General features: G+C 44.1%; 2 protein-coding genes across 4 annotated transcripts in view; both read right to left on the bottom strand.

The window, feature by feature from the left end:
• Window positions 1–270: 270 nt before the first annotated feature.
• Psmd4 (proteasome 26S subunit ubiquitin receptor, non-ATPase 4) lies at window positions 271–10,486 on the bottom strand. 2 transcript variants are annotated; one of them, XM_055609117.1, is made up of 10 exons: window positions 10,421–10,486; window positions 5,009–5,149; window positions 3,244–3,358; window positions 2,626–2,712; window positions 2,335–2,403; window positions 1,961–2,176; window positions 1,518–1,635; window positions 1,245–1,376; window positions 1,091–1,158; window positions 271–559 (listed from the first exon to the last, which is right to left on the bottom strand). In XM_055609117.1, exons 1-10 carry the CDS (start codon window positions 10,444–10,446, stop codon window positions 389–391), a joined length of 1,143 nt encoding a protein of 380 aa, XP_055465092.1. In that variant the 5' UTR covers window positions 10,447–10,486; the 3' UTR covers window positions 271–388. The 2 variants fall into 2 exon arrangements, with proteins under 2 accessions (XP_055465092.1, XP_055465093.1); XM_055609118.1 differs by having other exon boundaries at window positions 1,527–1,635.
• A 6,210-nt stretch (window positions 10,487–16,696) lies between these two features.
• Window positions 16,697–27,768, bottom strand: part of Large1 (LARGE xylosyl- and glucuronyltransferase 1) — a 512,199-nt gene continuing 501,127 nt past the window's right edge. For both annotated transcript variants that reach the window (XM_055609116.1, XM_055609114.1), the window contains 3 exons: window positions 25,894–26,040; window positions 20,337–20,532; window positions 16,697–18,163 (listed from right to left, as the gene is read on the bottom strand). In XM_055609116.1, coding sequence (XP_055465091.1) covers window positions 17,966–18,163; window positions 20,337–20,532; window positions 25,894–26,040 — 541 coding nt within the window. In that variant the 3' untranslated portion in view covers window positions 16,697–17,965. The remainder of the gene's footprint in view (window positions 18,164–20,336; window positions 20,533–25,893; window positions 26,041–27,768) is intronic.

The following is a 27,768-nucleotide window of genomic DNA, read 5'->3' as shown; positions in this document are numbered from 1 at the left end:
GTTTCTGTATGTAGCCTTGGCCGTCCTGGACTCAATTTGTAGAACGGGCTAGCCTTGAACTCACAGAGATCTACCTGAATGAATGCTGGATCACAGGTGTGTGCCAAAACACCTGGTCAAAACTTCTTTTAATGAAAAAGGAAAATAGCCCAAGGAACTGTCAGAGATAACAGGAAGGAGCTACCTGCAGAGCAGGAGGTGGAGGACATTCCTTCAGGTCCACCCCTTCCCTCTTATATGCAAAGCTAACACCACTTGAAACAAAAGGGAAAAACTTGCCTCGCTTTATTATTCAGGTTGTAAAGGCTGCAGATAGCACATCTTAAGTCTACAAGCAACCCCGTCTGTACAGTCCCCTGGGCAGACTCAGATAGCCCTCCCTCTGCTCTCACTTCTTGTCTTCCTCTTTCTTGTCTTTCTTGCCATCCTTGGTGGCCTGGGAGGCCAGAGAGCCCATTGCATTTCGAATGGCTTCATTGTTGGGATCCACGCCTGGCAGGTTCTCTAGGACGCTCTGAAGGAACTCTGGGTCCTGCATCACGTCATAGTCATCCTCTTCCTGAAAATGGGTACCATGAACTGGGGACCATAGGCAGCATTGTACGCTGGCGGGAATGCATAACATGGGAGAGGAACAAGGTGCTGCCCACTCCTGACTGCAGGGGTTGGGGTGTACAACCAAGGGAAGGAAAGGGACATGGCAGCACCATCCGTGCCCATGAATGGTGTCTGCATTCCTGACAACACAGAAGCCTGCAAAGCCTGCTGAGTTCAGAGGGTAAAACCAGACAGCAGCTCTCCTGCTGGAGAACAGCTAGCTTTCCTTTCTCCCAGACCCTCTTGGGAGGAATCCCATAGAACTATCCAGACCACTCCCACTAGAAAACTCCAGGACAATGAAACATTCCTCTAAATCACTCTGTTGCCTTGCAAGGTTTACAAAGAAATACATCTTTGTGTTTCCTTCTATTCCTCGAAGGCGTCACTTATGAAATGCTAGGGAGGAAAGGCCCAGCACTAAGAGGCTGAGAATCTGAATACAAGGGGATTTCAGACCTGACTGGGTCAGAGGGTGACTGCTGGCACTCACCTTGACTGGCTCTGATGTGTCCATGGCTGAGCTGGCATCGATGTCAGCTGACTCTGCTTGGCCAAACTCTGAGGAAAGGACAGAAGCAGTCTGCTCAGTGCTCTCTCCTCACCCCAACCTCTGCCCAGGCACTGCCACCCAGGCCCTTGCTCACCTGCTCCCTGAAGGGACATCTGCATGGCATAGGCAATCTGCTCCTCCTCAGTCATGCTGCTTAGGTCAGGAAGCCCAGCACGGCCAAACTCCTGCTGGTTGATGGTCATCTTTAGCAGGGCGTCATCTGAGTCTAGGAAAGGACAGAAGGGCAGGATAGAGCTAGTGAACATCCCATAGGGCTGTCCACGCTACTCTCCACGCCCAGCCCAACCCTTCCCACTCCACAGTCTAAAATGGCTATCTCCCTCAGGCCCGGGACTTCAGAATCCACCTCTTTCACCTTCAGTCCCAGATGTAGCAATTCCAGCCTCAGCCGCAGAGGCCGCAGCAGCCCGCCGTGCCTCTTCCTCCTGCCGCTGCCGCTGCTCTTCCATAGAAACACGAAGGGCCTGGTAAAAAGCAAGACGAGCAACTACTGGGGCAATAGCTGATGCTGTGGCTAGAGAGCACAGGGGGCACCTTCTGCTTTATCACAGGGGAGAAGCTGTAACACTGGGAACTGCTTAGGGAAAAATGGAAGCAGCTGGGCAGAGCTTGGGCTTAATTAGAAAAAAGGTGGAGTCTTGCCCTGGTGCCCTTCAAAATCAAGACAGCATGAGAAGAGGATATGAAAAGGGTCTTAGAAAATGATGATATGGAGGTGCTCAGGACTATCTAACCCCATCAGCTGGTGTCTGTAGAAACATCAGAACCCCAGGGTCAACAACTGCTTACTAGGGCCAACTCGGGATCAGCACTGGGGTCTACTCCAAACTCAAAGTCACTGGCACCGAGACCCAGCATGGCACCACCTTCACCAGCCAGAATAGGAGAACTGATGAGAGCATCGGCCAAGCTGGGCCCGGGAGGCACTGTCACTAGATGTGACCCGGTTCCGTCCTTGCCGTTCAGTGTGTTCACAAAGGCCGTCAGCTTCTCTGTGTTTACCTCCTGCAGAGCAGAGAACAAATGACAAGAAAGCCCCTTCACATACTGTTCCTCAGTCTACAGCTGCAGCTGTCTCCAGACAGTCCCAGCAGGAATTCCAGGAAAAGACAACCCTGTTCATAACCAAATAGATCAGATAATGGTCTGTAATCCTGACTTACCTCTTCCCCAAAATTGATGATGTCAACATTCACTTTTTCTTTCTTGAGGCGTTTAGCTAGTTTCACCAGCTAGGAGAAAAAGGGAAAAGAGTCAAGAAATTGATTCTATGTAGTGACGACTGAACTTGCCTCACAAACAGAATCCACCACCTACCAAAGGTGTGCCCACAGCACTGCAATCACACATCCACCTGTCCCCAGATGATATGCCCAACACCTCTACCCAGTTCTAAGTGTTTCAGGACATTTTCAACTGTAGGCTCTGCCTGGCAGGCTTGTCTGCGGACTCACATCCTTTTCATTGTCTTCCACAGGGCTCCCTATGAAGGCGATAATGCGCATCTTGTGATTCTTGCCCTGCCGGTGCTTCAGAGCCAGCTTAGAAAGGAAAGAAATCCTCAGTTAGCCACAAGGAGCAAGTTCCTCCCTGTGTCACCCTATTCCTTCTTTTCCTCACAGTATCTATAAACCATGCTCGCTCAAGGCATGCACCTATTCTTTCTGTTGTGCCTCAAGAGGACCAAAGTGATAAGACCACTCCTCAAGTCTAAGGACTCTGCTTTCATATTCCTCACATCCATCCTGACCCATCCTTTCTATACTGAGTAAGCGACCTCTAATTCAGTGGTTCCCAACCTGTAAGGGGTCAGATGACCCTTTCATAAGGGTCGCTTATCAGTTTTCCTGCATGTTAACATTTGCATTATAATTCATAACAGTAGCAAAATTGCAGTTATGAGTAGCACCAAAAATAATTTTATGGTTGGGGTTAGCACATGAGGCACTGTTTTAAAGGGTCAAGAAAGTTGAGATACACTGACTAGGTCCTCTCTTCTTCCTCTATCTAGCTCTATATCAGTTCTGAAGAAATGATCACAGTCCTCACAGCAGGGAGCCAGCAGGACTCACATGGGCCACGCGGATGCCAGTGCAGAAGGTGATCTTGCCCTTGGGTTGGACGGTGTGAAGCTTGGAGAGGATGCGGCCAGTGTCAGGGGTGAGTGTGGTCAGCACCTCACAGTCACTAGGTGTGAGCAAAGCATTTCCGTGAGTTCAGATCACATAGGCCTCCGAACCACTCCATTCACCTTTTCTCTTCTTTCTTCCTTCCCCCACCCTCACCCCCAGGGCTTCTCTGTGAAGTTCTGGCTGTCCTGGAACTCACTCTGTAGACCAGGCTGGCTTCAAACTCAGAGATCCGCCTGCCTCTGCCTCTCCAGTGCTGAGATTAAAGGCGTGTTCCACCATCACCTGGCTATTCATCTTTTTTTCAGAGACCTTAAAAACAACTGTTGGAGATTGGTCTGATGCGTGTTACTGGCCCTCTGGTTACACCTATCATTGTTTTGTAAACCTGCCTAAGACATACCTGATTGGTTGATTAAGCAGCCTATACCTGGGCAGAGCAGAATGGGATAAGCATGGCTAAGGTTCCCAGGCTTTTGGGTTCAAGAATCACGGGAGACAGATGGACAGGAAGAGAGGGAGGAGGAGAATGCCACGATGAGTTAGCCTGGAGAAAAAAACCACGTGGGGCTGGGAGGAAGGACTCCAATAATCGTGTAAAAAGCCCAGATGAAGAATAAAAGCAAGTATTTATAAGATTACAGATGGAAGACAGGATGGTTAAGGAGGATGGCATTGGATGGGGGCTGGGAGGTGGAAGGTGAAGTGATTCAGACAGGGTAGGTAGGAATGTCTGCCCAGCCCAAGGGAAATAAAGCAACTATAAAATCTACCAGGTGTCTGTGTCTTATCATTTGTGATAGTGAGTTAGATAATATCGCCATGATAATCATAGGGCAAATTATATAGCCCAACAGCACAATTTTTTAATTTACTACAACAAACAGCTTTTATCCTTTTTATGATAGGGTCTCCTGAAGGACAAGATGGTGCAAGCCTTTAGTCTGCATGAAGGAGGCAGATACAACAGATCTCCAAGTCTGACGCCAGCTAAGACTATATAATGAGACCCTGTCTCTAAAAAGAGAGGTAGCTGAAGTGATGGCTCTTGGTTAAGAGCACTTACTATTCTTGCACAGGACCCAGCTTCATTTCCCAGCACCCACATGGTGGCTCACAATCAGCTCTAACTCCAGTTCCAGGGGATCTGAACCCCTTTTTCAGACCTCTGAGTACAGCAGGCATGACCATGGTGCATATACATACATACGCGCAGGCAAAAAATATATTCACATATATATAATACAAAATATGTAAATACATAAATCTTTAAAAAAAGAAAAGTTCATTCAAGTTTGAAGTTAACCAGAGCTACATGAAAAACCCTGTGTGAAAAAACAAAACAAAACAGGAGTGCTCAGAGGTTCAGAGCACTGGCTGTCCAAAGGTCCTGAGTTCAATTCCCAGCAACCACATGATAGCTCACAACCATCTATAATGAGACCTGGTGCCTTCTTCTGGCATGCAGGCAGAATATTATATAAATAATAAATTCTTTTGTTTTTAGGTTAAAAAAAAAAAGGATTAAACCAACCCAAACCAAGGTCAACAAATCCTCCTCTACCACAAGCAGCTGCACTGACCACACTGAAGAAGGAAGAACACAGGGATGGATGAAAACAGACTTGTGCTATCAAGCGAGGGGCAGCCACCTACAAACCCAACGAGAACACCACCCACCTTTAAAGCCCCACTGTGTCCCACGTACTTGGCCAGTGTGATGAGGCCCACGTTATTCTCAGGGTTGCTTCGGGTCTTTGAGTGACATACGATGTTGACAGCATCCTGCTGGGCCTGCAACCGGGTGGGAAGGAAGTCTCCATTCCGCATGTACTCACTGTTGTCCACACTGTCGGATTAGGAGAAAAGAGAGGGGGGAAAACACTGAAGGATCCCCTGAATGGATCCTCCACAAATGGACCCTTCAACACCTCCTGCCAGACACACTGTAGTACAGTAGTGGCTTTTAGGCTTCCTGGAACACAGAATCACCTGTAACTCTTTGTATCTTAACAGAGTATATAGACCAGATGAGGTAGCATACAGCTATAATCCTGGAACTTGGCATATGAAGCTAGGAGGATCAGGAATGCATGGCCAGCTTCAACTACATTGTAAGTCTGAGGCCAGCCTGGGCTATGTGAGACCCTATCTCAAAGAAAACAAAAACAAAAAAAACAACCAAACAAACAAAAATCCAAACCAGAATCTACATACTATGAAATACAGACTCAAGTCCTCTGCCATTTTTGAAGAGGAGAGGAGTTAGTCACACAATCTACTATCTAGCACTGAGCCACACTCTTGGTTCAGGACCAACTCTTGCTCTTACAGCCAGTGACACTGCCTGTGCTATGTGAAGGGGCAGTGCCCAGACCGAGATACTTTCTGTTTGAAACCTAAATTCTGGTTCAGCGGTGACTTCTTTTCCGTCTTATAAGAGCTTTATGTGATAATAAATAGAATAAAAAATGATGAGGGATAATGTATTAAAAACAAGAAGCCAGGCACGGTGGCGCACACCTTTAATCCCAGCACTTGGAACACTTGAAAGGCAGAGGCAGGTAGATCACTGTAAGTTCAAGACCAGCCTGGTCTACAAAGTAAGTCCAGGACAGCCAGGGCTGTTACAGAGAAACCATCTTAGAAAACCAAAAAAGGACAGAAGAAGACAGGGAGGGAAGAAGGAAGAAAAATAAGCAGAAACAGCAGGTGGTGGAATGTCAGTTGAGGCGCGGATTCCTGTTCTCATCCTGCCACCCCCTGGAACTGGAATTACAGATGATTTGAAACAACATGTAGATGCTGAGAACTGAACCATCTCTTCTGACCACTGAACATCACACTCCAGTCCCTGGTTAATTTTTTGGTTTTAGAGACAAGATTTCTATGTGTAGCCCTGGCTGTCTTGGAGCTCACTTACAGAGACACACCTGCCTCTGGCTCCCTTGTGCTGGGATTAAAGGTGTGCACCACTACACCTGGGACCCCTGGTTAATTTTTTATCTCTAAGAAAGTTGCTTGTTTTTCTAAGGTCCAGTTACTTTACTCTCTCACACTATTTATTATTGGGCATGTAGGCACATGTTTGCCATGATATGCATATAGAAGTCAGAAGACAGCTTTTGGGAAGTGGGTCTCTCTTCCCAGGGTGCCAGAAATTGAAGCGGTCATCAGACTTACAAGGCAAGCACTTTTACCAGTTGAGCCACGTTGCCAGGCCCTACATGTTTTTCCTTGTATTCTTCATATGGGGTTGCACTGAGAATTATATGCATGTAACGTGCTTAGCAGAGAGATGATAAACACATGTGTGATACCCTGGATTTGATTGCACCACCACGGATTGAGACTAGCTTTAGCGTTGACCCAAACACACCTGTGAACAAACTATGTGAAGACCCAGCTGATCCCACTGGCCATGCCACTCAAGTCCTGCTTTCCTGAAATAGCTCCCAGTTACTCTCAGGAGAGGGCAGCCTCTCAAGTATCCAAGGAAGTGGCAAGTACAGGTATAAAAACAATAGAGGCTTTGAGCACAACTTGGATAGAACAGCTAAGTGCAAGGGCTGTGAGCAAGACCAGTGAATAAATAAGAATGGGGAAATGGTCAGAGTATGACAGGTGCTTTAGGGAGAGAAAACTGACAGTGAACAACAACGTAGTTGCATTGCCTCACAACCTCTAAGGAAAAAGAGTGCTTACTGGTGGAAAAAAAGAGATGCCTTACCACCTATGCATGCATTCCTCAAAAAGCCACATCGCCAATGTTAATCCTAGTAGTCCAGAGGCAAGAGGACTACAGGGAATTCAAGCAGGGCTACATAGCAAGATCACGTTTCAAACAAAACCCCACACTGCCCGGCTTTCCCAGTCTCCAGGTTGGAATGAATAGGGTGGTATTGTTTGTATTTCTTAGAACTGCTTTCCCTCAGCAGCATTTAATTCTCTCCTTCAACCCCACAATAACAAAATTGGGCTTAAGGTATTGTATTACCCAACCTTTCCATGACATCATAATTTTAATACTGAACACAGCTGTGATGAAGTTCTGTGATAGGATCCTTGCCTAACATGAAAAAGGTCCTAAGTTTGATCCCAAGTACTGCAAAACCAATCAATCCACCAGTGAAATACAAGACAGGCAACAGAGCTTCCTGAAAGCTGAGCTACTTGGGAAGTCAAAAGAGGATTTCTTGAACCCAGGATTTGGGGTCTGACTTGGGCAACACACTGAGATCCTGTCGCCTTATCCTCCCTTCACCTCAGTCTCCCTTAGAAACAGGATGAGCTTTCTATAACTGAAGATGACAATGAACTAATCTTCCTGAATCTACCTCCAAATTGCCGGCATTAAAAATGCGTGCCATGGGGCTAGAGAGATGGCTCAGAGGTTAAGAGTACTGTCTGCTTTTCCAGAGGTCCTGAGTTCAGTTCCTAGCAACCACATGGTGGCTCACAACCATCTATATGAAATCTGATGCCTTCATCTGGCATACAAGTGTACATGCAAATAGAGCACTCATGTAAAATAAATAAATTTTAAAAAATAAAAATAAAAGGTGTGTGGCAGCACAACTTGAGAAAACATCTCTATTACAACAGCAGTAAAAACAAGTGTTCCAGTGAGCTCCAGGCTAGCCTACTGACCAAGCATGATATCATGTATTAAAAAAAAAAAAAAAAAAAAAACTAACCATCAAGGAAAGAGAGATATTACATGCAGTGGCACATGCCTTTGATCCCAGCACTCACAGAGGCAGAGGCAGGCCTCTCTGTCAGTTTGAGGACAACCTGATCTACAAAGCAAGTCTAGGACTCGCTTCTCTACTTAGCTACACAGAGAAACCCTCCTTCAAAAAGCCAAAAACAAAAAAAGGTCTGGCTCTGCTGATAAGGAATAAAGACAAAATATCTGCATTTTAAAATAGGCCCCTACAGAAAACCCTATTGCCTAGAAAGGAAGGAGACCCAGGAATGCTCTCATTATTCTTGTCCTGGGCAATTATACTGATGGCTGATGTCTCAGGTCTAAACTTTGGGGATTTGTTTTTTGTTTTGAAACAGGACCTCATTATGTACTCCAAGCTGGCCTCAAATTCATGTTCCTTCTGTTTCAACTCTCCTGTGCTGATTATGGGTATGTAATACAACATCTGGTTAGACCAATGTTCTTAAATGCCAAGCTGTACAAAGGTCTGACTCCCTCACCCTTAGCATCTTCTTGCCAGGGTACAGAACAGAGTTCAAGCTCTTCATTCATGATTTCTTTCTACAGTGATCCCCCCCCCCCCCACCTTACACCAACAACCTACATTAAAAGCCATGCTGTGGTCTATTTTCCCCAACATGGGACTTCTCACTTCAGCAACTTTGTAATGACCTCTCTTCACATCTCCTGAATTCTGAGAACTCCCCAAATACCATGATGCTACAGTACTCACGTTCTACCTATACCCTGAGACATGTAGAAGTTACTACAATTCTTCAAGAATGTGCAAAAGGTGACTGCCAGTGACTGGACTGTGGGTGCTAAATCTACCTTCTTTCTACTTTAACATAATCTCTCCCAGAAGTGGAAAAAAAAAAATAGGACTTGAGGTAAAATTTTAATTTCAGACAAATAACAACTAAATTTCAAGATTTATTTTTATTGTTTTTAGCTGTGCGTATGTGTATGTCCACAGAGGTCAAAGGCACTGGAGCTTCTGGACCATTCAAGAAGGCAGCTGTGAACAGTATAATATGGATGCTGGGAACTGAACTCTAGTCCTCTGAAAGAACAGCAAGTGCTCTTATCCACTCAACTATCTCTCCAGCACCAACAAGTAACTATTTTGTGGCTGTGTTTTGTTGTTTTTTTCCTGACAGAGTTTCTCTGTGTAGCCCTGGCTGTTCTGGAACTCACACTGTAAACCAGGGTGGCCTGAAACACACAGAGATCCACCGGCCTCTGCTTCCTCCAGTGCTGGGATTGCAGACACGAACCACCACGTGCAGCCACAACAAGTAACTTTTAAGAGCAATATCTGGGTTGTACTTAAAATCATTTCGTCTAAAAATCATTCATTATTTACCTGAAATTTAAATTTCACCTCGTGTCCTGGTTGTGTTCCTTTGAGACAGAGTTTTGCTAGGTAGACCTGATCATGAAACCCCATCTCACCTTCCAAGTGCTGGAAAACAGTCTGGCAGCACCCTGTATTTTAGGTGGCAGTGCTAGACAATCTCCAAAGTGAAGCATGGTTCTGGTGACTCAGGCTAATTATAGTCCTATATACTTGGAAGGTGGAAACAGAAAGTCCAAGTTCAAGGCCAGCCTATGCATCTTCTCAAATAATGAGTTCAAAGCCAGCCTGAGCTACAGTGTAAAAACTCTATCTAAAAAATAATAAGGATAACAAACAATAAATGCAATAAAGAAGGGGTGTGGCTCATTCGTACAGCTCTTTCCCTGCCTTCACAGAACTCCGGATTCAATACCCGTTTCTGAAAAAAACAAAAACAAAACCCTCTTGTAGCCCTGAAAAATAAATATCCTCAGCTTTACTTTTATTTTTCCTTTTTTCTGGTTCTCAGCTTCTAATCCAACTTCCAATAGGTACACATCCCGAGCATAAACCTGGTAAGAGCTAATTCATCGAAGAAGAGCACCGTCCGGTAGTTCTGAAATTGACTTCTGGGTATCACAACCACTTAATGTGCTGTATGGCTAGAGTAAATCACCTAAGTCCGACTCATGAAATGAAGGACTACTTTTCCCGAATGTTGTTGTGAGGTTTCCCTGAGATAAACTACAGGGAAAGGCAACAAAGTTCGAGTCGAGTGGATGGGGCGGTTGGCCTCCGCTCCTAATGCTCTTTCCTTTACCGGAGACAAGGAGGGAGAGCTGGGTAAGCGAACCAGGCTAAAGGGAGGCTGGTCTGGGGAACAGGGGTTCCAGGGCCTGAGTTCCTGGGCCGGGATGACTCAGGAGTCGCCTGCCTGTCTCTCCCCGGGCCCCAAAGCCACATCTCCGCCGGCGGCCCCGTCCCCACCCCAGGCCCTCCCGCCTCGGCGCCACGAGCACCAGCGACCAGCGACCAGACGCGACCCCCTGGACAAGTCCGAAGTTCCTCACCAAACCATAGTGCTCTCCAACACCATCTTGCCACCTTCCCTCAGCAGACCGGCTCCGGGACTGACAAACAACAGCGCCTCCAATTGGCCTGGCGCTCTTCGCCAATCACAGAACTCGGCCTTCACGCCGCTCCGCCTCCGCTCACCGCAGTGCATTCTGGGATTTGTAGGCTCGGCGGACATGCGAAGGACAGCTATCTAGGAGCGTTCCCTACCTTCGTCGCCTGGTTAGCCTGGCAACCGCTTACTGACCCTGTGGAGCAACTCTGCACTGCTGGGCCTGGTGGCACTGGCCAGATAACACACGACAGTCTGAGGCAGGAGAGCCCTAATTTACCTCCTTCTCTGCTCTCTTTCTTATGTTTAGTTTTATTGTTGCGGTTTGAGAAAGTATGGCTGCAAATTCTCTGTGGAGCTCAGGCTGAAGTCATGGTTCTCTTCCCTTCACCTCCCAGTGATATCTGAACTGCAGTTCTGAGGCCAACCTGGGCTACATAGCTCTGGAATGAGACTGCCTCAGACACACGCGAGTGCATGTATATACTCACTACTGTAGATATGTCAGTTTGAGCATAATTATTTAAAGTGTCAGTACCCCCATTCTAACTCTATTGCCTGTTGCACTATTCATCAAACTGCTATAAACACTTATGCCTTAGCCTTAAAATTCAATTTACATATCTACTGCCAGCGTTTAATTAAGTACAAAAACCGAAACAAAAACAAACAAACTAATCTTTGAAGTCTCCTAACTCCAGTATTGAGTCTAACAGGTTATAGGAAACCAGAAAAGTTTTCACTTAGTTCGGTAACGCTGCTCTGTGCTCTTCTCTACTTAGCTCAGCAACACTGCTCTGCGCTCTTTTCTATTTAGCTGGGTAATACTGCTCTGTTCTCTATTGAGCTCGGTAACACTGCTCTGTGCTCTGTGGTCATCTCTACTGAGCTCAGCAATACTGCTCTGTGCTCTTCTCTACTTAGCCCGGTAACACTGCTTGTGTGCTATTCTATACTTAGCATGGTAACACTGCTCTGTTCTCTTCTCTACTGAATTCGGTAACACTGCTCTGTGCTCTTTTCTACTTATCCAGGAAACACTGCTCTGTGCTTGTTTCCACTTAGCTCAGAAACAGTTCTCTGTGCTCTTCTGTATTAAGTGCTCTTCTCTGCTTAACTCAGTAACACTGTTCTGTTCTTTTCTCTACTTAGCTCAGTATCACTGCTTTGTGCTGTTCTCTACCTAGCACTGTAACACTTGTCTGTGCTCTTCTCTGGTTAACCCTGGAAACACTGCTCTGTGCTCTTCTCTGCTTAGTCAAGAAACATTGCTCTATGCTGTTCTCTACTTAGCACTATAACACTTGTCTGTGCTCTTCTCTACTTAGCTCAGTATCACTGCTCTATGCTCTTCTTTGGTTAACCCTGGAAACACTGCTCTGGGATTTTCTCTACTTATCCAGGAAACACTGCTCTGCACATTTCTCTACTTAGCCAGGAAACACTGCTCTGTGCTCTCCTCTACTAAACTCGGTAAGATGTCTCTGTGCTCATGTCCACTTAGACTGGAAAACTGCTCTGTGCTCATTTCCACTCAAGTTGGAAACACTTCTCTGTGCTCTTCTCTACGAAGCCCAGTCACATTGCTTTGTGCTCTTCTCTACTTAACTAGGTAACACTGCTCTGTGTTCTTCTCTACTTAGCCCAGTAACACTGCTCTGTGCTTCCCTACACATAGCTTGACAATGCCACTCTATGGTCTTCTCTACTAGGCCCTGTAATACTTCTCTGTGCTCTTTTCTACTAAGCTCGGTAACACTCTTCTCGACTTAGCCCAGAAACACTGCTCTGTGCTCATCTATACTTAGTAACACTGCTCTGTGCTCTTCTCTACTAAGCTCGGTAAGATGACTCTGTACTCCTCTCTCCTTAGCCAGGAAACACTTCTCTGTGATATTCTCTATTTAGCTTAGAGACTCTGCTCTGTGCTCCTCTCTACTTAGTTTGGTTACATTGCTCTGTGCTCTGCTTTACTTAGCTCAGAAACACTGTTCTGAGCGCTTCTCTACTTAGCTCGGTAATAGTGCTCTGTCACCTGACAAAGGTGAGTGTCTGCTGAAGGTGATGTGACCTCTTTCTATGTTAAGAGATGCCTCTATGATTGCCAGTAGCATAACTCTGTGCTCATCTTTACTTAGCCAGGTAACACTGCTCTGTGCTTTTCTCTACTTAGCCCGGTAACACTGCTTTGTGTGCTTATCTATACTTAGCACGGCAACACTGCTCTGTTCTCTTCTCCATTGAACTCAGTAACACTGCTCTGTGCTCTTCTCCATTGAACTCAGTAACACTGCTCTGTGCTCTTCTCTACTTATCCAGGAAACACTGCTCTGTGCTCATTTCCACGTAGCTCAGTTCTCTGTGCTCTTCTCTATTAAGTCTGGCAGTACTGCTCTGTGCTCTTCTCTACTTAACTCAGTAACACTGCTGTGTGCTCTTCTCTACTTATCCAGGAAACACTGCTCTGTGCTCGTTTCCACTGAGCTCAGTTCTCTGTGCTCTTCTGTATTAAGTCCGGCAGTATTGCTCTGTGCTCTTCCCTACTTAACTCATCAATCAGCTTTGCAGAATTCTGCTGTCCCTGTGTCCTTTTCTCAAGCCTTGGCTAAGTGCTGGGCCTGAGTGATTGTCTCTGCTCTCATCTCCCTGAACCATTTGTGCCTGATGCTCTAAGTTTCTCTCTAGTGCCTCTCCTGATCTTTGGGTTCTGAAGAGAAAAGTTTCCTTTCCTTGCAGATGACATTCAGGATAGTAAGATAGTAGGATAGACACACAGAATTGTGCGTGCAAGGAGTGTGCATTTGTGCATATACATTTGTGTGTTTTAGACAGGGTCTTATTTAGCCCAGCCTTAACATTTATTCTGTAGGCAGGAATGACTTTATCTTGACTTCCTGATCTTCCTGCCTTTGCCTCCCCAGCGTTTGGCTCATACCATACCTGCTTTATATGGTACCAGGGAATGAACCCAGACCTCCATGCTTCCTAGATAACCCTCTATCTCCTGAACTACATCCTCAGCTCTGGAACCCAAAATTTCAATATGAATCGGGGGGGGAGGGCAACACAACTCACCCCCCAACACTTACTTAAGCTCCTGTGTAGCCAGTATCCAGAATAATGTGAACTCAAGTCATGTGATGAATGTATCTGCCCAAGGTGATGTGACCTCTTCCTATGTTAAGAGATGCCTCTATGATTGCCCAACATCAATCAGATTTGAAGAGTTCTATCATACCCGTGTCTTGCCTTACCAAGCCTTGGCTGAGTAGTGGGCCCAAGTGCTTGTCTCTGTTCTCAGCTCCCTGGACCATTGTGCCTGATGCTCTAAGTTTCTCTCCAGTGCCTCCCCTGACCCTTGGGTTCTGAAAAGAAAAGGTTCTTTCCCTTGCAGATGACACACTCGGGACAGTTGGACAGGATAGACACAGAAAATTGTGTGTGCATTTGTGCATGCATTCGTTCATACATGCACATGTGCGTTATGTGTATTTTGGACAGGGTCTCATTTAGCCCAGCCTTAAAATTTGCTTTGTATGCAGGTATGACCTTGACCTTCTGATCTTCATTTAGTAGTCTCTGATTCTTTTTCTTTTTTTTTCTTTCTGTTACTCCTTGAGTGCATGATGTCCTGTTTCACCTATTTTACTGTGTATTTTAGAGCAAGTCACTTATTGCTATATTTGATGGAATCATTACATTTGTCTGTGATCAGTGCCGTGTCAGGAATATGTAGGCAGTTGTTCCCTTCTCCATAGTAAAGACCACATGTCACATAAGTCCAAAGTCTAGTTAGGAGGTAAGCCAATGTTTTGGTAACTCTTTGAGAGTTCAGGATACTTCCAACCCATTAAAGAAATACTCTCCCCAAACACTGGGAAGTGAGAAGCACAGACACTGGAGAAAAGACTGACATTGAACACAATAACACACACACACACATACACACACACACACAGCAACACATGTGGCAATATCTGAAAATTGATGAAAGTTGCCTGTGGCCTTCTGCAGCCTCCCACTTCCCCAATTAATGACTCCAGACATATCTGAAAAGAGTACTTAATTCTTAATGCTATGGAGAGTTCTTTTTTATTTTTAATTTTTCAGTTTTACTCCTTCATCCTGGACTCTGATCCTCTAAGATCTGCTTTATTATGAATCTTGAATAAGAGGACTCAGCACAAGTATTTCACTCCAATTTTCTCCCATGTCTGTTGCAGGATATTCGATCCCATTGTGAACCCCAAAATAGTAAACTGTAAAACCCTGTTTCTCGTTTGGTAAGGTTGATCCCTATCACACACCTTTAATCCAATAACTTCTTATTGTAAACAGGTGACTATGGTGTTGTTCACCCAGCCCTAGCACATACCTTTAATCCAAGAGCTTTTTGTACACAGGATTTAATAAAGTTAACCCTCGACCAAGAGGCAGAGCAAGAAACTAGCTGACAGGAATTAAAAAATAGAAGGGACTTTGAGTTGAGGGGTTGTAAGACAGTGTAGAGAAGTAGAGAAGAACTTTTACCTTAAGCTCTGGCTTTAGCTTCAGCTTCTTAGCTACCCGGCCTTTTGGGCTTTGAACTAGCAAGCCTTCAGCCTTGTGTTTTTTTGGCCTTTTCCTCTGGGCTGTCAGTTGAGCTGGTGAGCCTTTTGGGTTTTTTCCATCTAGACTAATTTTAAATGGGACTAAATGACCATATCAGGTAGTCATATTTGAGGTAACAGGATGTTTCTCACGCTGGTATGGAGTGTCAGCTTCTGGGTTTAATCGATTCTATGTACATGCAGTTTCATCAAAGTAATTAGCATCTTCTTTCATTCTCATGAGTGACCCTGCTTAACTAGCAAATTATATAGTCATTGGCTATTTCTATAAACATGCAAATGAAAACAAGTTTAAGTGTTTAATGACAAGCTTTAGGGAATTAAAATTTGATGTTTAACTGGGGAACTAGTGCTATCAACAAATGTTGAGATTGACTCAAGGTGCTGGAAATGAGTAGCTCAAACCAATCTACTAGGAAATGCTAATCTGGCAGAAAGCAGCAGAACATATGTGCGCCTTCAGGTGTGTGTACACATGCATATATGTGAAGGAACAGGGAAAGCAATGAGTGGTAAAGGTAGACATTTAGTCGATCATGAGGCTCAGAGGAGGTCACTGAACATGGTATCTGCATAAAGATGGACAGAAAATTCATTCTGTGAGCATTTGGCTGCAAGCATCATTACTAAAATAATGAACTTAATATGATTTTGAACAGATTTTTGTCATGTTTTCTTGTAGTGGTGTTCATGGATTATGTTCATGCATTACTTTTATAATAATAAATTCTGCATATATGCTATACATGTATATGCTTCCTTTATATATGTATTATATGTTATATATATATATAATATGATATATATTATGTATAGTGTGATAGTCAATATTGTCAACTTGACAGGATCTAGAATTAACAAGGAAGATAAAGATAAATGTCTAGACATGTCTGAGAGATTACGGATTAGGTTAACTGAAGTGAGAAGTCCCAGCTAAGAGTGGGTAGCACCACCCAACTGGATGGAGTCCCTGACTGAAGAAAAGGAGCATCAAGCTGAGTGCTGACTCTTATCTCCTTCTGCTTCCTGACTACAGGTACAATGCGATCAGTGGTTTCAAGTTCCTGTTACCCTGACTTCCCTACCATGATGAGCTGGATTCTCAAACTCTGAACCAATATAAATATCTGTCAGATATTTTATTGTTCAATGAGAGAATTAACTAATGAAGACAAAAACTTACCTGTATCTCTATGACAACTAAATCTGATTACATTTTTCCTCATTTTGTCCTAATCTAGGGGAACACCACTGAACACACCACATGTAGTGCTCTCATTGATTGGAGTGTTGTGGGGCTCCACAGGACAAGAAAGCCCTTAAGGAGAGGCTAGTTAACCAAATGATACTGTTTGCCACAATTTGCATACTTAAAATATACAGCATCTGGCTACAGAGGTGAGATAGATGCAAAACAAAAAAGTTGAAAATGAGTTGAGGGTTAAGGAGAAAGTGAGATCTAACCTTAAACAGCAAGGGGAAAAAAAGGTGACATTCAAATAATGAGAAAGATGAGATGGAAGAACAGAGTGTGAGGTGCTGTACATGAATCTGACTTTGCCCTCTAGACCAAGTGTGTCATGTGGCTTCTGACAAGGGTTGGAGGGAGAGTAGGAAGAAAGAGTCTGTACTTTCATTTATTGAATGCAGCTTTCGCTGGTCACATGGCAACTCAATACAAACAGCCCAGCAGAGTGCAGGCCATTAACTCTTGTTCTCATCCATGTAAACACAACATTAATAGTGAAGAATAAAGAAAATGGGTAAAAAGTCCAGTGTTTCTTCCGTCTGCACAATGAAGAGGTGGTTGCCAAGCCTAGGAGAGGTCCTGAGGGGAAACTAAGCTCACCAGTCTCCCACTTCCAACAGTGAGGCAGGGAGAAACACACAGACACCTGACCCATTTCTGCCAGTGGTTTCCATGTGGTTATAAGAGTGTTCGGAGTGGACTCCTGTGAACCATTCAAGTTCTTCTAAAGGCCTGAGCAGGGAATCGTACCTTCTGTGAGTGCTGAAGAAGTTCCTTGAAGCCCTTTCCTTGTGACTTGGTCACTGTCCATAGAAAATGTGACTTGCATATAGTGTTTGGCCTCATATTTCTGTTGTCCCTGGCATAGCCCTGGATCTGGAGTGGAACCTCAGCATCAGGTGGCCTCAGTGTTCATCCTGAAGAAAGCTGCCCATGTGCGAACATTCTCTGAGGACGCTTGTCGCTGGGCCACTGCTGACTGAGAGGGGTGTTGGTTGAGGGAGCTGATTTTTCTTTTGGAGCTTTAAGAATTAGATTTTTGTTTTAACTTGGATTCCTAGATCAAAATAAAAAATCTCCTAAATTCAAACAACCCAAAACAAAACAAGAGTGACTTTCATAATAAAGAATCAATTCATTCCACCTCCAGGTCCCTGCATATATAATGTCCCCATGTGGGTATCCAGATGGTTGTTTGGGTCCTTGGCCTGTCTTCCGCTTGGGTGCCAGTTAGGTGGCAGGGATATTCTTAGGAGGAAATATCTTGCTCTTATTTCCTGGAATGACTAACCCAAAGCATGGCAACTTCTTTCTCCACAGCTAAAGTTTGACCCATAATTGTTAAAAAGCAATGGGAGATTCCAGAAACTCTGACTTGGTCTGTGCCTTTGTGATACGTTGTTAACTCTTCATTTGCTTTCACCCTTCTGTGTCCCATTCTGGAAGTACCTCATGGTGGCCTGGGTCCCTGTCCAAGATCTCAGAAGAGAGCAGCTTTGTGGGGCCAAAGAGACAAAGGGAAACAAACCAAACAAAATCAGTGATGGATTTTGTCTTCAAAGTCTGGGCCTAGGCAGCAAGTGGCTCTTCCTTTGTGGCACGTCTCTCCCTCGTGGTAGCCTTCATAATGCTAGCTATTGTTCTCAGCCGTGAGATACTTCAAAGCAGCAAAGCCATAGCGCCGGGACATGTCCTGTTGAAACTCTTCCTTCAGGGTTTTGAGACAGATGCGATATTGCTTGTTAGAACGGAACTTAGTGATGTCAAAACTGGGGGCATGGGGCATGTGGATCATGTAGGCATTGGGCAACACGGTGAACTCATACTCCTGGAAGAAGAAAGACAAGAGTAATGACTTATTTTGAAAGAGCCTTGGGTCATGTATGACTCTGAATCAAGAGCCAACAGAATAACACTAGGAGGGGCATAACAGCTCCAGAATAACTTGCTTCATAAAAAATATCAGAGTAAACTGAACTTTGGTTTGCTCATTCATAAAGTGAGAGTGAGAAACTCTATCTTGAAGGATGATCATGAGACTGAAACTCATACTTTATGAAAGAAGAAAGCAGAACACATGCCCAACTCAGAAGCTCTCTATATGCCCCATGGTCACTCTGAAATGCTGTTCCCACATAATACTCTCTTGGCTAATGATTTGACATTTGTTTATGTGATTTTTCATAGAACTGGATGAATATTGACAGTATCCTCAGATAGGTACAAGAGGGAGAAAATTAGAATAAAAGATAAAAATGCAAAAGCAACTGTTTAAGCTCAAAGTAGTGGCACCTGATTGTAACCCAGCACTTGGAAAGCCTACATGAGAAAGACTGCCATGGATTGCAGGTCAACCTGGGCTACACAGCAAATTCCAGACCAGTCTAAGCCAGTGTGAGATCCTGTCTTAAAAATAGGTAAATAAATAAATAAATAAATAAATAAATAAATAAATAAATAAATATCCAAATAACCCAAATAAACCCAAAATGTTTAGCTGTATTGAAGCTTAACAGGGATAAAAATTTCCCCAACTTCTTGTAAGTGGTGGTATCATAGAATATGCTTGACTATGGCAGGAGACACAACACCTCTGAACAGCCAAATCAGTGGACACAAATTTATGACATGTAACTCAGATCCCAACACATGCAGTTTGCTCCAGTTTTAGATTCTTGTCATTTACTTCTCAGACCTGTGCAGACAAGAATAAACTCAGCAAGGCAAATCAAGGACAGAAAAGGCATATGTGACAGGCAGAGAATGGCAGCTGAGGAAGTGAGAAAAATCAGGAGAACACATAAGACCATAGGGCCCAGTTGTCTGGGGTCATTTCACAAAGGGACAACGTGGGTTATATCCCCCAACCCCAGCCCCTACAGCTGGGACTTTGTGACCTGTCAGTTATGAGTGCCTCACTGGAATGGGTAAAGTTGTGACTGATGAGTGCCACAGGCAAATTCAGAAAAGCATATGGTTCATTTGTGAAAGCTCTATGAAAGAGTCTAAAGTAAAGGGTAGGCCTTGGTGATGGGAAAAATGAGCTTTTCTTTGGATAGTCACCATACAACAACATTGTTGGGCCCAGAAATATCACTGTTCTTTGTGGGAGCAGCAAAGGGAGGTCAGGACTCATGGTATGTAAGCAGGTATGCTGGTCATGGCATGGGTACCAATGGATGGACTTCATGCTTTGTTTTGCTCAACATGGACACGATTCCATAACCTCCTACATACATCAGTAGTTCTAACTCACCTGACATGTCTTAGACTCAATGGAACATGTATCTTATCATAGGAAAGGAGTTGACAAACTACAGCCTGTCTGGTTTGCAGCATGGTTGTATAAATGAGGCTGGGCTGAAATCCAGCCACATATATTTGTTTAGAGGCCACCTAATGGAGGACCAATAGTGGAAGAACAGAGCAGGTACAAGGGAGACTTATAGGTCTCACAAAACTCCACATACTTACCATCTGGTCCTTTGCAAAAATGTATAGTACTCTGGCTTCACCTATTAAAATTCTGCAGACTTCTTCTGAAGTAGATGCTTGCTAAGTATTGTGTGAATGAATGAAGACTTTCAGATGGAACACAGTCTAAAAATCCCTGCTGTTTTAATTAAAGGGCAGAATAGTTAGCTACATTTTAGTAGCATGTTTTGTGCCACTTACAGTGAAACAATTAAACAATTTGGAGGCTAATCACGACTAGTCACCCTGTGCCCATCTTCCTCACTAGAAGGAGAGGGTAAGATGATATATTATAGGAAACTAACATTGTCTAGAACTGAATTTTCATTCAAGGGGAGAAGGAGAAACAAAGGTTTGAGGTTGAAAGCCTAGAAAATCATATTCAAATTCTCATTCTTAGTTCCTGAACATATCTTGTTTCTCTGAAGGTCCTTTTAAATCTTCGTGTCTCCAAGGTTCTCTTTCAGCTCTAATATCTGTATCTCTCTCCTTTCCCACATAGTACCAGGTGGGTGTTCTGTTCTCACCTGTGCATCCAATTCCATGATGTGAGCCACTTTATTCCAGCCAAAGCCCACAAATCTCCGATCGTACTCAGGGCAATCTCGTCTCACAACAACATATGGCTCAAAATCAGCCTCCCACTCAACCTGGTAAGGCGTGGTGGCAGTCCGCCACTTGGCAAAGTTTGTGGGTGCGTGGCCTTTAGTCCATACGTGGTACCTGGGACATGTGAAGAAAAGCCATGAGTGAAGAAGTGGAAGCTGAAGTTTCCCAGACCTGGTGATGTGGAGGAAGAAGAAATGCATGTTGATATGGTCTTCCTAGTGGGATGCACTGTGTTCCTCCAAAACCCTCATTTAAGTTCAAACCTTCAGTGCCTGTAAATGTGACCTAGTAAGAAGCAGGATCTTTACAGATATACTCAAGGTAAAATTAGGGTGGGACTTAGTCCTTTGATGAGAGGGAAATTTGAACACACAGATGCACAGTGAGACTACCATGTGCAGATGCAGAGAGAGCTTAGAATGACAGGCCATCAAGAAACAAGAAGTATTAAGGATTGCTGGCAATTACCAGGAAAAACAAACAAACAAAAAGAAAGGAACATGGAAGGCATCTTGCCTAGAACCTCTGGAAAACCATGGACCATGGACCTATTAGAACTTTTAGCTTGGACTTCTGACTTGCAAAAGTGTTAAATAATAACTGTTGGGTTAAGCTACCTATTTTGTAGTATTTTGTTACAGCAGCCCCAAGAAACTTATGCAGTTTCTCAGAGTTAGTTACCTGTCACTAATGAGAAGACTCCAGTGAACTTTTGAGCGCTTGACTTCATTTCCATGAAATTTATATCTGGTCATGCCTATCAGGGAGCATTGGTAATCCTGCTTGATACTCAGTGATGGGGCAGAACCTGTGAGTAAGATGCCCTTCTGGTTATATCATATTATATGGCAAGAGTGGACTTTTTATAGATATTTATAGATATGGAGGTTATTAAGCAAATGCTGCTGTGATAATAAAAATTGAGATTACTAGGGTAGATCTGACCTGACTTATGATCCTTCAGATCTGGAAGGAAGGAAAGAGTCATGTTGTGAGCTGTTTATAAAGTCAGGGTGAAAAGAGGGAGGACCCGGGAACCAATCGGGGTACAAGTCTAAAAGCTAGTAGAATGAAGACCGTCTCTTCCAGCCAAAAGGAAGAGAATTGTGTGGTACTGGAGGAGGTCTGTATTTCTTCTGATACCTGCTTTCCACCCAGAGGAACCCTGGTCAGAGACCTGGCTACTCCATGCAAGAAGACAGACAGTCAGGCTGTGAGTCTGAACTCCTGCACAGTATTGTGCAAACAGTAATGAAACTCAGGTAGCTGGCTCAAGGGCCAGCTGTGTGCTTCTGTCCTCATCATATATAGAAAGGTAGGAAGAGCAAGGGGCTGAGGTGGAATGCCCTACAGACTAGGGCTCTGTTCTCATTCTTTGTCTTTGAATGTACTACACAGCTTTTCAGGTCCCTCTTTCCCACCTCATCTCAAAGGATTTCCTTTCAGTTCTAAGATCCAAGGTTTTCTCCCACCTTAGCACTAGGTTGATGCTCTGTTGTCATTGGTGTATCCAATGTGAGGGAGTACATTGGAAAAAATGAGTGGATGAATAATCTAAAACTTGAGAGGTGACAGTGAGAGAGACTAGTGAGGAGGGTGGGACTTTGTCACTGAAAGTTATGTGGAAGGTGGATGCAAGGAATAAAATAAAGCTACAGTTGGAGACAACAGAAAGGGGTTAGGAAAGATAGTACCTAGAAGTACAGAAACGCTTCCTGAAACAAAAAGGAAGTGTTAGGATCTAATAGTTTAGCTGCAGGAGAAAGAAATACAGATAAGGGGTTTTTCTAATCTTTTTAGGGACAGCTCTGTAAAGCAAGCAAGGCAGTGAGAGTGAGTGCCCCATGGCAGGTGGCATTCTAGTGGCAAGGCTGAAACTCTTTAAAACTCCATTTCATCAAAGAGTCTGGACTTCTGCCAGACCATCCAGTAGACTCAATGTATTGCTGGGTAGGACGGGAAAGCTGGGGAGAGGCAGGGACTTGAGCTTCAGTTCCATCAATGCAGAAACGTCTACCAAAGCCAGTTACTTAAAAGAAAGGAGGGTGAGGAGAAGACTGCTACTTTAATAGAGCATGGAAAGGATATTTCAGACTTGGTGCCTTTGACAGAACAGGCATACCATAAGTGATGACTGGGAATTCATATTAGGTTCCAAGCAGAGCAAAGTAGGACCATTGGACTAGGGTTCAAATCTCACTTCTACCATTTAGGAACAGCAGACCCTGAACAAGGAAGTACTTTAATAGGGCTTTAATTTCCTCTCCTGTGATCTGGGAAAAATCATACCTATCATGATAAACTGTGCAGGAACTTAAACAAGACAGTGCTAGAAACACTGGCATAGGGCTGAGCGTGCAGAAGGCACTCTACAAATGCTTGTTCCCTACCAGGCAGTTAAACAAAGTGGTTAAAAATAAGGGCTCTTGATGGCAGCCTGCCTGCCTGGGCTTGCATCCTTTCATTCAGCAGGGGTGGGCAGGTTCCATATCTTGGTTTTTTCTCCTGGTAAAGCAAAGATAATAATACCAACTTTTAATATGAAGTGATTTCTCATAAAATACTATGGACGTGTCTGATACATAATAGTTAATCCTTCAAAAAGTAAGCATGCTTTCATTATTTCTCCATTTGACTCCTAAATATGATGTCAGTTCTCAATGATTTTGCTTTCAGGAGTATCAACAGATTTGTGACCAATTTTTTTTTTCTCCATCCTTAGAACCTGAACTTTGACCTACTATATGATAGGAAAAAGAAGAAAAATAAAAAAGAAATGGAGGCCAGGGAGAACTGGGCCAAGCTGCTTATCCGGCTAGAGAAGTAGTTTCTATTCACTCAGTCTAGCCTGCTGACAGCGTGACAAGTGGCTGAGCAGAAGAGAACGCAGTGAAGTTACAAGAAACCCAAGATACAGGCTCACAACACAGCCCAGAGACTGTCGGGAAACCTCCTGCTCACTGTTGGTACTGCTGAACCAGGCAACCGCAAGAGCAGATGATGGGAGGGGCTCCCTAGTACACCTGACATGATGTTATGTGGAAGAAAGAGCTGATCTCACTGCTCTCACGCTTTAGGTATGTCAGGGCTATGTAAAGGACTAGTTTTAACATGAAGGTTTATGGTCCGGGATGAGGTTTGAGACTGAATTCATAACAAGGTCCCAGGCAATGTGATGCTATTGGTCTAGGGGCCATACATACTCTGAGCACTATGTTTCTGTAGGCTGCAGAGGGGTGTAGAAGCTTCTCATGCCAGTGATGAGGACTAGGGATTTGTTTGGAGAGCAGGTGACGAAAGCAATTTCTTGGAGGGGAAGGCTGTAATTTAGCAATTGGCATGGTGGCTTGCAACCTGTTGGCCAGAGCAGTAATCATGGACACAGTAGGCTAGGCCCTACCTCTCATGATCACAGCTATGGCCTTGAAATGAGTTCTCACATCACCTGCAGTAGAAGATGGCAGGATGAATACCGTAAAAGTTTGTCAGGTATTCAGACATAGAGATGGAGTAACTGTGAGAGACTCAGATAAAGATTTGGTCTCAGTCTCAATTTCCAGAACCAATTTGTGATCTTGTGTTTTCAAGTAAGAACTGGTATGAAAATGAAGGGCTTGTCAGTAGCCCAGTGCTATTTCAGTTAAGAGCACAGGCCTAGTGGTTTCTCAGACCAAATCCTGGTTCTGCCACTTATCAGCCACGTGTCATTGAGCAGATTATTTGATTGTTGAGTATCAGTGTCTTCACTGCAAAATAAGAATTAGTATCCACTTTATGTTTGCTGTAAGGATTATGTTCATCCCAATTCCTGGTCCAAGTGAAGCATGTAATTTGTGGGAAGTAGAAAAGGATAGCTTGGCGTAGGTAGAGATGAATTCTTCTAGGTTCCTTTCTAGATCCCTGAAGAGAAGATGAAGGCTGGTGATTGAGTCCTGGAACTTTCTACCCCCCAGAAATAAAAAGATGCATTAACTTGGCGCCATGGGATAAATATCCTCACGGACAAACAGTCTGAGACAGCCTTTCAGAGGCTTTGTAGTATCACGACAACCCAGTTGTTATGCTTAAAATCCTTGGGAACAATTCAGGCTGCTCAAGCTGCATGTTTGTTTGTTTTTGTTTTGTTTTGTTTTGTTTTTTTTCCACTCAAAGGAAGCAGGGGCCATTCCTACAGTGTGAAGGCTGTAGTGTGAAACCTTAGCAGAAACAGGCAGATGAAATGGTTGTTTTCATACTGTTCCATCTGAAAGAGAGCAGCAGGATTCCCACTCCCCTAGTCCTGACTGCTATACTTAAAGTAGAGCCCGGCACCAGGAGATGGAGCCCATTAATTCTTGTGCAGATGAGTGCTGAAGGCATCAGCATCTCAGAATGAGAAAACCAATGGTTTTGCTTGTAGCTATCACTGGGCAATATATAAGTGGGCTCTTATACCAGTTGGGTACAACTTTGGAGTCCGCTTGATGACTTTAAGTTGCAGATTGATTTCAGATACCTGTTCCATACTCTGAGATCTTAGAGATTAGACTACTTACACACGGAAATAACAAAAAGAAACCCCATCAGGTATCTCAGAGTAAACCCCACTCACCTTAAGGATTAATGAATACTGTAATGGTTTTATTTTTCAACTTGATACAAGGTCTCAATGAGAGATTTTATATACTTTGTTAGCTTGTGGGAATGTCTGTGTGTGGCTTGGCTTAAATGACTTCATTGATAGGGAAAACCTACCCTAAATCTGGATGACACCTTCTGGCAGTGGCCAGACTTAGAAGAAGTAAACCTTAGTGCTCACTGGGCTTTCATTCTTGCTGAAAAATTTATCGAGCTTATTGCTGCTGCCATCACCAGCTCTTTCTGTGATATTAGAAACAGACTTTTCAGGCTTCCAATGTGTACTGAAAAGCAAGAACCTAACCAGGTCCTTGGCACCAGACTGGTATTGCTGTGATATTCAGACTCCTGGACTGGGCAACTACCAAAGTCTTGGCTTCTCCAACAGAGACAGCCATTATTGGCCCAATTTGATTGTATTGCAAAAGGTAACCTAACAAATTCATTTTAAATATATATTCATGCTATCAATGCAAAAGATAACCTAATAAATTCATTTTAAATTCTGTTTCTCTAGAGAACACTGCCATGTATATACCAAAGATATAATTCTGAGTCAAGGGATAGTGACAGAGCCCTAAATGGAGTTTGTCACTTCTTTTAAAGTACAGAAATGTGTGGCTTCTCGCCCCAGCAAGCCTCTCTTTACATCGGATACAGTGGCTACCATCCATGTATAAAGCAAAGCAAGTCACATGCAGGAAGGGGGGACAGAGAGTCTGAAGGACACTGGGGTGAGTTTCTTTCTTGGGCTATATAAGGGACTAATTCCCTTCTCTGCCAACAGTTTTGACATCTGGGTGTCCTAGGAGAGAGGCTCTTTGGGTACCTGAGATGACTGCTGTGAGGGTCACTCACCTGAATGTGAATAGGGTCCCCATGTCCAACATTGACAGCAGCTCTGCTTTTGACTTAGGGAAAGAGAGTCGGTAGCGCAGTGTCTCGAATGCAGGGACAATCATCGCTTTCTTGGTACTGGCAAGGTCAAGCTGGATGACAGACTTCCTGAAAAAGAGGCAGGTAGAGATATAGGGTGTCTTTGATGTCAGGTCAAATTCCTTCTTTGTGAGCATGGCTGATGGTCAGATCAGGGAGGCTAAGCAACTGTTAGATCCATCACAGGAAGCAGAGAGAGGAACTGACAGGTTACTGTGTCTGACTCAGAGCATTTAAGAATTTCTGGAAAGCCAACAGAGTATCAGTTAGAGCATAGAGGCTGGGCCTACTTTTTACACAATTGCATAGTGTGCTTCTATCAGAGCCAGGTATAGAGTGGGGCAGTCTCAAAAGATTTATGTGTCTACCCCTTCTACAGTACAGGCCACAGAAGACAAGGGATACAAAGTCAATGAGAGGAAAGACCAACCAGGACCCCTCTACTTCTGGAATGGCCTGATCCTGAACCCATAGAGTAAGTAGAAACCTTCTCCATAGCCAGCATCTGGCCAGGTAAGACAGAAATCTGATGGATTACTTGGAGTTTTCCAATTTCATTGACTCCTACCCAGTCTTGTGCTCCTCAGGACCTGGCTTCTGACCTCCTGGGCTGGACTGTTAGCTCCCAGCTCATACACCATCTCTTCAAAAGGGAAAAAGGCTCAAAGTTGGCAGCATACCATGAATCTTTTTAAGAAGATTAGATTTGAATCCTGGCAACGGTGCTTTGAGTCCTATCCTGGCCAAGTAATCGAGCTTCTTGCTACTTCAGGTTCCCCCTGCCTAAAATACTGACAATGTCTGTCTCCTGGAGTTGGCATGGATGAGGTATTATCAGGGCAAGAAGTCTATCTGGCATGAGACAGGCATGCAGTAGTAAGTGGATATCTTCTGCAGGGCTATCGTTACCCTGTGGCTTGATATACTGTGGTCTCTTTTGGCTATAATCATAGTATTTCAGACTTCCTAGTCACACCACTGACTTTAAGAACTTGATGCAATCATGGATCTTCTACGTCTATCTCTACAATAGAGAAAGCAGCTTAGAAGGCTTGGGAATGTCAGACACAAAACTCAGAGCCTATACTTACCAGGGATGATATTAAAAGAGAAGCCACATTTTGTCTTAGTCGCTGTGTTTACCTGGGCCAATGTAGTGACGAACAGACTTTATACCGATTAGCAATGAGGAAGACTATGGGCCAGGACAGATAAGGACAGTTTTCTAAAACCAACCTTAGTCTTCTCAGAGCTTGGTGTATGAGTAAGAGGTGGCCAAGGGCTGGTGTGGAAGCTCAGTTTGGAACCCCCAAATATCATTATAATTGAGCCTTCACAACTATGATTAACTACAGTGACACAGCCCCACATTCCTACTACAGAGGTTTGTAAAGGATGACTGAAGATAGATGCCTGCAAGCTATACTCAGCCAGTCTAAGAGTCATGGGTGTGAGTCAGTCTGCTCTGGTCTGCATTCTTCTCTCCCTTGTTTGTCTCAACAATGATGTCAAATATCTACAGTTCCTCTGTGGCCAGATCTAGGGTCAGACTTTTATATTAAACCTATACTAGATACAATATTGGGCCCTTTACCTTCCTCCTAGAAAAGATGTATGCTTACTTATCTACTTGGGATGAAAGTTAAGGATATAAGTCTAAAGAATATTCTTGGGTCCCTGGGACTCTGGAGCATGAGAAGGAAGTTGGTGGAAAAATGCTTATCAGTCAGTACTCATTGTGCGTCCGTCCATCCATCCATCCATCCATCCATCCATCCATCCATCCATCCATCCATC

This window comes from Psammomys obesus, unplaced genomic scaffold (assembly GCF_907164565.1).
Source record: "Psammomys obesus unplaced genomic scaffold, mPsaObe1.curated_primary_1811, whole genome shotgun sequence".
In the NCBI taxonomy this organism is placed as follows: Eukaryota; Metazoa; Chordata; class Mammalia; order Rodentia; family Muridae; genus Psammomys; species Psammomys obesus.
This window is presented reverse-complemented; position numbering and strand designations above follow the sequence as displayed.